At 40.3% G+C, this 12,619-nt stretch overlaps 2 protein-coding genes across 8 annotated transcripts in view; one reads left to right on the top strand and one right to left on the bottom strand.

Moving 5' to 3' along the window:
• The window catches only part of LOC124048279 (rho GTPase-activating protein 44-like), a 75,429-nt gene extending 71,899 nt beyond the window's left edge, over nt 1–3,530 (bottom strand). For 5 of the 7 annotated variants that reach the window (XM_046368902.1, XM_046368908.1, XM_046368903.1 and 2 more), the window contains exon 1: nt 3,224–3,529. In XM_046368902.1, the coding sequence (XP_046224858.1) occupies nt 3,224–3,276 (53 nt within the window). In that variant the 5' untranslated portion in view covers nt 3,277–3,529. Of the gene's footprint in view, nt 1–3,223 lie in introns of all 7 variants that reach the window. The other 2 variants (XM_046368909.1, XM_046368907.1) reach the window with 2 other exon arrangements.
• A 2,648-nt stretch (nt 3,531–6,178) lies between these two features.
• Nucleotides 6,179–12,612, top strand: stx4 (syntaxin 4). Its single transcript, XM_046367899.1, has 11 exons — nt 6,179–6,429; nt 7,350–7,454; nt 7,816–7,915; nt 8,237–8,311; nt 8,436–8,506; nt 8,620–8,728; nt 8,918–8,991; nt 11,126–11,263; nt 11,436–11,546; nt 11,631–11,719; nt 11,868–12,612. Exons 1-10 carry the CDS (start codon nt 6,400–6,402, stop codon nt 11,706–11,708), a joined length of 891 nt encoding a protein of 296 aa, XP_046223855.1. The 5' UTR covers nt 6,179–6,399; the 3' UTR covers nt 11,709–11,719; nt 11,868–12,612.
• Nucleotides 12,613–12,619: the final 7 nt, after the last annotated feature.

Here is a 12,619-nt window from a genome sequence, read left to right as displayed (position 1 = left end):
ATTTTGCATTTATGAGCTATTGAGAGTACCTTTGCCATCTCTGACCAGAGGATTGTGCACACTACTAAAATTACAAAATCATTTAGGGAACAGGCATTTCAATATAGCCTATTCTCGTTTTTATTACTTAAAATCAACATGTACATGGCATAGTAAACTTACACACAGCTCTGACACACACACTTACCCCACCAGACATGCAGCCAGGGGTCTTTACACAGTCCCCAAATCCAGAACAAATTCAAGAAAACATAAAGTATTATATAGAGCCATGTTTGCAGGGAACTCCCTTCTATCTCAGATTGCTCAAGTGAACTGCAAACCTGTTTACATTTTTTTTAAAGATAAAGAAACACCTCAAGGCACAACGCTTCTCCCCTGTTTGACCCAGTTATTATGTGTGTATGTACTGATATGTAGGCTATGTGTGACGTTTACATTTGATGTCGTTCTGTCCTTGAGCTGCTCTTTTTTATTCATGTTCTGTATTACGTCATGTTTCCTGTTTTGTGTTGGAACCCAGGAAGAGTAGCTGCTGCTTTTGCCACAGCTAATGGGGACCCTAATAAGATACCAAACACCAGATAAGCAGTTACACCTGAAATATTAGGAAGAAGTGGAATAACAAAAGAAGTATGAGGAATAACAGTAGCCTCCTGTCATTTCTGATAAGCATACAAATGATCCTATTATATGATAGCCCATCATAAGAAATAGAAATGGTTCCACTGACTTAACATAAAAACAGAAAATATCCTGAAGACAACATGGTATAGCCTAAATCTACCCGGGACACACTACGCAAATGACGTGTATTTATTTTTGTTCCACTCCCTGTGGAAAGGAAATGTTACCAGGTTGTTAGCTGTCCAGTTACCAGGTTATTAGCTGTCCAGTTACCAGGTTGTTAGCTAATAAGGTAACACGACGGAACAAACATATTTGTTATTGAACAAATAAGTTAATTAGCAGTCCATAAGTAGCCTAGTTTTAAAAGGGCCCAGGACATGGTTTGTTTATCAAATGGTTCCTGCAAATTTGCGGTAGAAAACCCCCCCTAGCTCTGGTAAAATGGATCATATCTTTTCAATGGTTTGGGCTGAAGACAAGGTTTTCAGTAGATGAATGGTGAATTATGGCATACTGTCTAGTGTGTAAGTGATGCACTGTTATGGGAACTCATATCAAACATAGAGCCTGCAATCAAGGTTTGGAACCGGTTAAGGGAACAGAACCAAAAACCAGAATATAACTAAATTATTTGAGGAACAGGACCCGAACCGAAAATTAAAGTGATCTATACTGTTCTGGAACAGAACCATATAAAAGCATGGGAACCGGTTAATAACATTATTTTACATTACGGACATTTTTTTCCAGTCCCACAAAAATCGCAACAAAGCGCCTATGCAAAGCCCTCACTCTGTCACTCAGATTTTTTTTCTGGTGGAGCACTGCACACACAAGCTAGCTAGCTAACGTTTGCTCTGGTCCAACGTTAAACCAACTCGGACGTTCAAAGACATTCAAAGTTCCTCCATAGAATCCACTCCTCCGTAGGTATAATTCTGTGGGACTAATTCAGATAATGAATATCATAACAAGATGCTAAGCACTTCAAGTCAAGCTTCCTCCATCCTCTCTCCTCAAAATGTCAGTTGCATCTAGCACCCTACACTCTGACTGGTATGTGTGTTTATCTTTCATTATCATTAAACCAAAATCAAACCAAAATACAAAATATTTTCTCTCTAATTCTCTCTTTCTTTCTTTCTCTCTCTCGGAGGACCTGAGCCCTAGGACCATGCCTCAGGACTACCTGACATGATGACTCCTTGCTGTCCCCAGTCCACCTGGCCGTGCTGCTGCTCCAGTTTCAACTGTTCTGCCTTATTATTATTGGACCATGCTGGTCATTTATGAACATTTGAACATCTTGGCCATGTTCTGTTATAATCTCCACCCGGCACAGCCAGAAGAGGACTGGCCACCCCACATAGCCTGGTTCCTCTCTAGGTTTCTTCCTAGGTTTTGGCCTTTCTAGGGAGTTTTTCCTAGCCACCGTGCTTCTACACCTGCATTGCTTGCTGTTTAGGGTTTTAGGCTGGGTTTCTGTACAGCACTTTGAGATATCAGCTGATGTACGAAGGGCTATATAAATACATTTGATTTGATTTGCTCTTAATGACTTTCCTATACAGATTAAATCGCTTAATCACTCCACAGCAATCTGCTCTACTCGCACTGACTAGTGAAATAATGTAATGTTGAGGTAATGTAAAAAAAAGAAAAAGTGTATTTCAGAGGTTTAAAAAGGAACGGAAATTAACGATATAAAACAGTATTTATTTTGGTTTAAACCAGTTCAGAACTTTATTTTGCTGGTCAGAACAGTGGAATATATATATATATATATATATATATATATATATATATATATATATATATATATATATATATATATATATATATATATATATATATATATATTGCTTCTGTTCAGGATGAAAGATTGGAAAATAACTTTGGCTCCAGCCCCTGCATCAAAAGACAATCAAAAGGTTCAGGGCTGGACCAAAAACATTCGGGGCTGCAGTCCTGGAAGCCCAGGCCTAATGACGCCACTGGAGTGTACTGTGACTGTGGGCTTCATGATTTTCTAATGCAATGCAATTTTGACGTATTTTATCTTAATATGGTGGATAATACTCTTTAACGTAGTGAATACATGGGTTTATTACCCAGGAGTAGCAGTGCAACATTGTTTTTTACATCAAGACTCTCCCTTTGATTGGCGAATAGGCTAGCCAACATGAGATTTGTCTGGATTGGACCTTTAAATTGCATAGGCTATGCACCAGGCCTATGCCATTTAATCACAGCAAAGCATAGAATAATTTGCGATGTCCAAGAGTGCAGCATCAGCTTGGAATGGTGATGGTACCCAAGCAGTCACATTATTATTTCTCTCCCTCCCCGATTGTGCGCGCGCTACCACTGTTAGGCTACATAAATTACGGTCATATTAGGCATAAAGAAAAACTAAAACCAGCAGTATTGCATACAGATCATCTGCCATATGAAAGCTGTAACTTCACATAAGATTAATTCAATCATTTTCGACCGAAATGTCGGATGGAGCATAATGGCAGCCTATTCTGCCACATCGAAGTCCTTACAAGATTGCAGAACTGAATGGGTTTCTCAATACATTTGTCCTTACCTGCCCACTGTTTGGTTGGCGAGCTGTCGCATTCGATTGAATTGCTTCTTCATCTTGTATTTTCTGCGTTAATACCGATGGATAGAGCGACTCCACATATCTCATTGACAAACAGTCCGGGTCTCCAACGAGAATAACGAGACAGTCCACCCTTTAACAATCCGAATGTCCATAGCTATAAGGAAGGCATCGCTAATAAAGAGGTATATGTGAGATACTTTTCAACGCATTGTATGGTCCCTGTCACCAAGTCAGTCCACTGCTCAGAGATGCTATAGCAATTTCTCCCCGGGCGAGTGACAGCTCACGACACGACGCTGCGCACTAGCGCAGTATGGGGAATGTAGTTTTACCAACCAAACGTTAAGCCTACAACGAGACCATAGCTGTATTTCAGTGGTTCCCAACCTTTTTCGGCTACTGTTCCACCAACTTAATTTTTCTCTGCCCGAAGTACCCCCAAGTTCCTCCTCATGTGCATTTTTTACCAGTATAGTCTCACGAGTCTTCTCAAGTACCCCATGTGGATAGGCCAAGTACCCCCCTAGTACCCCTAGTTGGGAACCACTGTTTGATATGATAACGTGTTCAAAACAAGGTGAATCTGTTTATTTCAACCTGGCAAAAACGTATATAGCGTATACCCTTTGTCCCTTGTTCAATTTTAAATGTGATTCCAGTGCTCTATTGCAGCGGTTCCCAAACTGTTATGTTCCGGGGGCCATCAAATCACTGCCCAAAGCTCTTGAGGACCACCAGTTGCAGAACATTCAAATAAAATATCTAGTCAATTTTAGCAGTGAATGTAACAAATAAAAGGCCTATTTGCATTGTAAAAAGACATCTGACGTTGATTATAATACCATTAACCACTAATAACACAAATAATACGACTAACTGTTACTATGTTTGAAAGAAGAAGAATTGCAGAGCACCTGCGGTAGGCTACTCACGTTTTTAAAATGTTTTTTTTATTTAACTAGGCAAGACAGTTAAGAACAGATTCTTATTTACAATGACGGCCTAGGAACAGTGGGTTAACTGTATTGTTCAGGGGCAGAATGACATCATTTTACTTGGTCAGCTCAGGGATTTAATCTAGCAACCTTTCGGTTACTGGCCCAATGCTCTAACCACTAGACTACCTGCCACCCCGTTACTTAATTGAAAACCACTGCTCTATAAGTTACATTGAAAAACAAGAATTGAGTGGGATTTTAATGTTTGTATAGGCCAAGGTCCACTACCTACAGACCCAAAATGCCAAAATAAATATTTTGTATTTCATTATGGGCAATGCAACCTACTTACAATGTTAGGTGAAATATGCATCCGAAACACCGTATCAGACAATGTCTGAGTAACCTGGTTTGATACCTGTAGGGTCAGTCACACACAAACCCTGGCACATGTCCCTAGAATGTCCTTTAGGCCTACATTGACCAATTTGGTTTGTTGATAGTATAATAAAGTATTATGATAGTATAACTAGTTTAGGCAGGCCTACTCCGTGGAAAACGTTGATTCTGTGGTTTAGTAAGGCAAACAGCATCATCTTGTGGCTATGCACAGATTTCTTTATTAATTTAATTGACATAATTAGTGCTTAGCAATTGGCTGCAAAAGTCAGTGATAGCTTTTTACAGCAGCACATTCTGTTCCCAAAACAAAATTTCCAAGGGAATATGCTGTCATCAAAGAAATAACTTTGGGTGCTATTCAGTAATTATTAGGCTACCATATCTGGGAACTTCCTCAGTACATGCATTATATTTCAAAACATTACTACACTGAGAACGTATGTTTAAATTGACAAGTGATGTTGTGTTCTCTTAACCTAGAAATTCTAATTTAGGTTTTAATTGAATCTGATCTGATTTGGATGATCACAGTGTATTGTGTATTGTATCTATACCTTCCATCCTCTCCCTTTGTGGATTTGGAGGCCTCCTCGTAGATTGACCAAATTCAAATTAATTCAGTTTAACACCAAGGAATATTTCACTTGCCGTAAGGTCTGGATTTCCATATTCTGAAGCCATTTTGAAAGATTGAAGCATCTGAAATAGATAGTGGGATGCATGTCCTTCTTATAGACACTTTATAGCACGTGTTCCAATACGTTTTTTGACCAGAGACCCCATTTTGATATCAACATTTTTTCCCCCTACCGTGTAAAAAAGTTATGTATTCAGCAGCAAAAGTTAACTTTTCTAATTGGGGCTATGACAGTCTATTACATTTGTTGAGAGTATTTCAATCTGAAGGAAGAATGGTTTGAAGTGACTGAAACATATCAGAAAGGTATTGTGAAGTTCAGAAGATCATCAGGCAATAATTGTGCATGATGTAGAAAAGAACATCATGATGATGTTTGTTTCCCCCCCAGTCTGATTTAGTGCTTGGTCTTGTCCACTTTGTTCTAATGAATCCTGAGCTTGTGGGCATTGTAGAAGGAAACAGAAGACATCTATGTGTTCCCGGGAGTCTTATCTTTCAGGAATGGGGTCATAAAGTTAGAGTCACATTCGTAGGAAGAAAACAGAAACTGCTCTGTTTATTACAACCGCATTTAGCTGTTAGCGAAGGTTACTGACATACCCGCAGTTCTATGAACCAAGCGTAATTTCCTTTTTTCAGCGTTTCTACGACGACCCCATTTTCAAATCGTGACCCCTAGTTTGGGAAACCATTTTCAAATTGTGACCCCTAGTTTGGGAAATGCTGCATTATAGTCACCTACAATTTAATTGCTCCGTTTGAAGGATCATTATGATCATATCAAGTCAATAACAATTTCACAATAGGTAATGGACTTTTGTTGTGGGGGTACAAAAAAATAAAATGAAGCACAAACTAATTATAAATGTGACCATGTTTAATAGCAGCAGAGGGCGAAATGAACCAGCGTATTTAATTAACAGTCAAACAAAGAAAAAAGCTCCAGGACGGTAGGTGGCGTAGCTCAATATGGTCTCATGTGGGCTGTCTTTCTCTCGAACATCCTGAAGGGAAGACTAGTTTAGCCGTTTAGATTACGTGTTGAATGACACAAGCACGAAAGTTATTTTTGTGTATGTTTTATTGCTCATTTGTTCCAATTTTTCTTCACCTTGATATAGGATATCGTAGTAATATATTCGTTAGCTAATACATTGCATTTGGACTGAGAAGAAATGCGGGACCGAACCAAGGAACTGGGCAATGTGAGTTTCAAGCTAACTTCTACTAACCAATACCAATTCATTTAGCAATTTGTCAATTTACAAGGGAAGGTTTAATGCATATTTTGTTAGCTATTTCAGGGTATTCTTTATCTGGTAGCTAGTTATTAGTGCTAGCTACATTGCTTTTTAATCGGCGAACTTTGCTAAAGTTAACGTACTTGTTAACCTGGCTAGGCTAGCAAGCATAGCTGAAATAGTCTACACCCCAAGGATAGGCCAGTGGCTAGAAGTGTATTAAAAGTTCAATGCCGCACTCATGGGTTGGATTTACATGGCAATGATGTGCAAAAGAGTTCGCTAGCTCGTAGTCCTAAAAAACGGAAATAAATTACCTATGGTTCGTTCAGCCATTCCTATGGGGGAACTTTATTTATTGTTTTTTTAAAAAGGTATTTTCTTAACTGCATTGTTGAATAAGGGCTTGTAAGTAAGTATTTCACTGTAAGGTCTACTACACCTGTTGTATTCGGCGCATGTGACATATAGAATTTGATTTGAAATTCAAGGGAAAAGTTGGGACGTTGGGATGAACGCCGAAAATAAGGTCTGAGGTTAACACCGGTTTAGGAGATCTTATACGTTTTGTTCTATGATATCATTCAGTTAACATGACCTTTATGAAATATGAAGCCTTTATGTGGTTGTTTTAATTACATAAATACTTCCAAATGCACAGTAAGTGACGTTAACTGATGATTATCTCATAACAAAACTATAAGTTATCCTAAACCTGTTTACCACAGACCTTTTTTTTCTGCGTTTATCAACATAAAACCCCCACAAAAAAAAAACACATTTCCCCATAGGCGTTGGCCAACGAGCCACGACGGAGTTAGTGCCTACAAAAAGTTGAGGATTGTGTCCATTCTTTCCCCCTCTTGCTCTTCCTCACACACCAGACTGCCGAGGTGTCAGACGAGGATGAAGAGGGCAGGGCACTTATGATCAAACCAGGGACTTCAACAGTGAGGGAGGAGAAGGAGAATGATGCATTTTTCAAGAAGGTGAAATCATGCAACCTAATTCAACAGTCAAGCCATCTGTTTGCATTTTACAATGACTTGCTGTCAGTTTCAAGTTGTGTTGTTCTGCAGTACTTTTCTCTTGGCTTGTGGATGCCAAGCACAGGAACAGTTTGTTGTGTCAACATGAAATTACTGTGCCAATGTGATCTGGCAAGTTATAATCTGAAATACTGTCAAGTTAAAACCAGCAGCTTTTCTGTATGCACAATTTACATCTTATGCAAAAACATAAAGATGATGCAGAATATGTCTCCTGGCCTGTTCTCAAGTGTCCCAAACAACCAAATTCACTGATTTAGCTCATCTTATGTTAACCAGCCTGTTTATCCTTTCATATCAGGTCCAAGAGATTCGAGAGGGACTGGAAACGCTTAAAAAGGTGGTTTCTGACCTTGAGAACAAACAGAAGACCGTGTTGGGTGTGGCACTGCCAGAGGACGGTCAGTAGATCAACACTAACACATTGACGTTGGTGCTAATATGCTGTATGTAAATATATGCTATGGTGGTACTGTTAAGAGTTATGATATGCATGTAATGTGAGCTGAAGCCTAATTAATCACTGCACCTCCATGTCTTGTCAAAGGATCACATTCCACTAAGAAATGTCTCTGTTTTTATCATTTTTGGTGATAAAGCAGTTGTGCTAATTATATGATTAGGTGCCATTATTCCCCTCAGGCTGCGTGTTCTGAGGGATTAGTTACTCTGCCTGTTGACAGTTACTGAAGGTGATGTCGTAAGGTTTCTTTCTGGTTCAGGCATGAAAAGGGAACTCCAAACCCTTCGGGAACAGATCAAAACAATGGCAATGCAGATCCATAAGAAACTGAAGAGTGAGTATTCTTAACTGAAGTGACATGATCAGCTGTTGACTATTGATCGCAGGTGTTTCGGTGCCCCCAGCGGATACACCTGAATACAGAAATATCAGACCCATTGTTTAGTTTTCTTTCACAGTCATTGAACCCAAGAAAGGAGAAGATGATGGGAAATACATCCCCATAAACCTAAGGATGCAGAGAGCCCAAGTGAGGCTTCTAATTTCTGAAAAAATTAATAGATTTTCAGTCATATAGTTTTACTGTAGGCTGCCATTTAAATGAACACTTTCCCCATCGCTCTACCTCCTTTTTCTCTCCAGCATGGCGTCTTGTCTCGGGAGTTTGTGGAGTTGATGGGCCACTGTAACACCATCCAGGCTTCCTACAGAGATCGCAATGTGGAGAGGATACAGAGGCAGCTCAGAATCAGTGAGTCTACATCTATTACTGTCACTGTGTGGCTGTTCAGAAAGGGGAATCGTAAGTGATTTCAACACCATGGATTTTTGTCTTCTGAATTCAAGACTGCAATGCAGAAGTTCACCCACAAAGGTGATTTCGTGTGAAAATTAAATATACCCAAAAGCAGCAACTGATAAAGTTATTATATCCCTCTAGCTGGCACCAATGTAACAGATGAAGAGTTGGATGTTATGCTTGAAAGTGGACAGACTGATGTTTTCACACAGAATGTGAGTATGACTGACTGACAGATTCACTGACTGACTGAAACAAACCACAATTAATGAACTAATCTGGAAACCACCTGCTGGCAATCACACAAGTGTTTTCTTCCTCTTTGTGTTGGGTAGTATTCTATGACTTTTCTCTTACTCAATCAGGCTCTGTGTTTAGCTGAATAACAAAAAAAACATACAGTGCGTTTGGAAAGTATTCAGACCCCTTGACTTTTTCCACATTTTGTTACGTTACAGCCTTATTCTAAAATGGATTAAAAAAGAAAAATCACACACAATACACTACAATGACAAAGCAAAAACAGGTTTTTAGAAATATTTGAACATTTATTTAAATTACAAAACAGAAATGCCTTATTTACATAAGTATTCAGACCCTTTGCTATGAGACTCTAAATTGATCTCCGGTGCATCGTTTCCATTGATCATCCTTAATGTTTTTACAAATTGATGGGAGTCCACCTGTGGTAAATTCAATTGCTTGGACATGATTTGGAAAGGCACACACCTGTCTATGTAAGGTCCCACAGTTGACCGTGCATGTCGGAGCAAAAACCAAGCCATGAGGTCGAAGGAATTGTCCGTAGACCTCCGAGACAGGATCGTGTCGAGGCACAGATCTGGGGAAGGCTACCAACAAAATTCTGCAGCATTGAAGGTCCGCTAGAACAGGTGGCCACAATCTTTCTTAAATGGAAAATGTTTGGAACCACCAAGACTCTTCCTAGAGCTGGCCACCCGGTCAAACTGAGAAGGGCCTTGGTCAAGAACCCAATGTTCACTCTGGCAGAGCTCCAGAGTTCCTCTGTGGAGATGTGAGAACCTTCTAGAAGGACAACAATCTCTGCAGCACTCTACCAATCAAGACTGTTATGGTAGTGGCCAGACAGAAGACACTCTTCAGTAAAAGGAACATGACCGCCTGAGTGGAACTTGCCAAAAGGCACCTAAAGGACTCTGACCATGAGAAACAAGATTATCTGGTCTGATGAAACCAAGATTGTACACTTGGCCTGAATGCCAAGCGTCACGTCTGGAGGAAACCTGGCACCATCCCTACGATTAACCATGGTGGCAGCAGCATCATGCTGTGGGGATGATTTTCAGCGGCAGGGACTGGGAGACTAGTCAGGATCGAGGGAAAGATGAACGGAGCAAAGTACAGAGACAGCCTTGATGAAAACCTGCTCAGGACCTCAGACTGAGGCGAAGGACCTTCCAACAGGAGAACGACCCTAAGCACACAGCCAAGACCATGCAGTAGTGGCTTTGGGATAAATCTCTGAATGTCCTTGAGTAGCCAGGACTTGAACCTGGTCAAACATCTCTGGAGAGACCTGGAAATAGATGTGCAGCAACGCTCCCCATCCAACCTGACAGAGCTTGAGAGGATCTGCAGAGAAGAATGGGAGAAACTCCCTAAATACCGGTGTGCCAAGCTTGTAGTGTCATACCCAAGAAGACTCGAGGCTGTAATCGCTGCCAAAGGTGCTTCAACAAAGTACTGAGTAAAGGGTCTGAATACTTGTGAATGTGATATTTCATACATTTGCAAAAATGTCTACTCCTGTTTTTGCTTTGTCCTTATGGGGTATTGTGTGTAGATGAGGAAAAAAACATTTAATCAATTTTAGAATAAGGCTGTAAAGTGACAAAATGAGGAAAAGGTCAAGGGGTCTGAATACTTTCCGAATGCACTGTATGTAAGCGGTAATGTCTGGGACGACGACAAATGTTTCTACATTCTTTTGGGAGTAAAATGATGACAGATTTGTTTTGTTTAAGACACTCTTGATGGCTTGCACTGGACTACAGGTGTGAATTTGGTAAGCACTCATTGAGTTGCCTGTGCTGTACAGGACATCCTTAGACATCTGTAACCTGTATAGTCGCCATAGCTGTGACAGAGAACCCCACGTAAATGGAACCCTTTTGGCCCCCCACTTGCTTTTAGAAGATTGACAACTTTAGCTGTTTCAGTTCAACTGTAGTTCTCTTTTGCTGGATGTGTTTTTATGAGCAGTTAAATAGAAGTGTGTTGTCATTTCTCAGACATCATCCGTGCAACTTTTTTTTGTTGGTCAGGCTCAACCTGATTTTGTAACATTTACACTCTTCCTCTCTGTAGATCCTGATCGACGCTAAAGCCACTAAGCAGGCGCTGAATGAAATTGAGTCCCGGCATGACGAGATCCTCAAACTGGAAAGGAGCATCAGGGATCTGCATGACATGTTCCAGTACCTGGCCATGGAGGTGGAGGCTCAGGTAGGACTGTCACCCCCAGGAGGACAGACTGGAGCCATAATATTTTTCCCACCCAAGTGTGTACACTTGTTCACTCCCTGTGAAAAGCACATTTTCGTGAAATGGGCTTTGAGAAAGTTGGTTGGTGGAAACCTTAGTGAGGTGTGTGCTGAATTGACAAACTGTTGTGCAGGGGGAGATGGTCAACCGCATTGAAGCCAACGTCCTCAACTCAACTGATTATGTGCAGAAGGCAGTGGTGGAGACCGGAAAAGCTGCCACCTACCAAAACAAAGCACGCAAGGTAGGAATTAATTGAAGGTTGTACGGCTAATTATTGGTCAGGTTAGCTAATGATACTTGATACTACCCCTCTCTCCCGCTACAGAAGAAGATATGGATCGCGTTATGCTGTGCCATTCTCCTCCTCATTTTAGCCATCTCATTGGCGATCACCTTCTCCTGAGATACAGACACGTGAGTTCACTCTTGACGTGCACACGAGATTTGCAAAATTTGCCATTTCATATGAATATCATATCAACGTGTTCATTTACTGCAAATACAAAGCTTGGGAGTATTGGTTGATTAGTAATCAATACCTACTTTTTATTTTATTTTTCAGTGTCGTCTTCCCCTAACCCACTCTCCTGCCCTGAGACCTTGGAAAAAAGACATGTCCTGATATCACTGAACTTTTGACTAACACCACTCTCATAGACAGACTCAAACAATCATAGTCTCATGTTAACTGCCCCACTCTCAGCGAAAGGCAATGCTGAAGGCTTTTTGGCCCCCCTCTGTGGTGCCCTTTTCCATTTAGGATGCCATTGAAGAAATGTGTGGACAACTCATTACTCAACGTGCTGGACCCCTATGTATCCACAAGCATGGAAGAATGCAGTATTGGAACTGGCACTGATCAGATTTACTCAGGAAAACCCATGGCTAAGGTGGTTATTTTACAAAGTGAAATAAACTTTTTAAATACAGATAGAATATAATTGTATATCGCCAATGTTCGTATTTGTTGAGTAATTAAGACATGCAGTTTTATAAACCTTTCGAGATGTCTGAACTGGCTTCTATGTTGCCCCTGAAATTGATCTCTGATCACTACAATGAATGGCCCACTCCCATGTTGTCCTATTTACATCAGTATTTATTTATAGTTTGAATATTGTTGTGGAAGCTGCTATTTTAATAGTCTTGCCACAGCAACAATGGGAATCCTTATAGTTTTGGTGCCTTTTTCCGTATGTGCCAAGGGCTCTAAGAACAATGTAATGTACTACCTTATTTTGTAAAGAAGGGATGGAAACTGCTGTAATTATTCAATGCTTCCTTTGTAAAAAAAAAAAAACAGTTAAGATCTTA

This window comes from Oncorhynchus gorbuscha, linkage group LG11, assembly GCF_021184085.1.
Source record: "Oncorhynchus gorbuscha isolate QuinsamMale2020 ecotype Even-year linkage group LG11, OgorEven_v1.0, whole genome shotgun sequence".
Taxonomy (NCBI): Eukaryota; Metazoa; Chordata; class Actinopteri; order Salmoniformes; family Salmonidae; genus Oncorhynchus; species Oncorhynchus gorbuscha.
The sequence above is the reverse complement of the archived record's forward strand: the minus strand, read 5'-3'. Positions and strand labels throughout refer to the sequence as shown.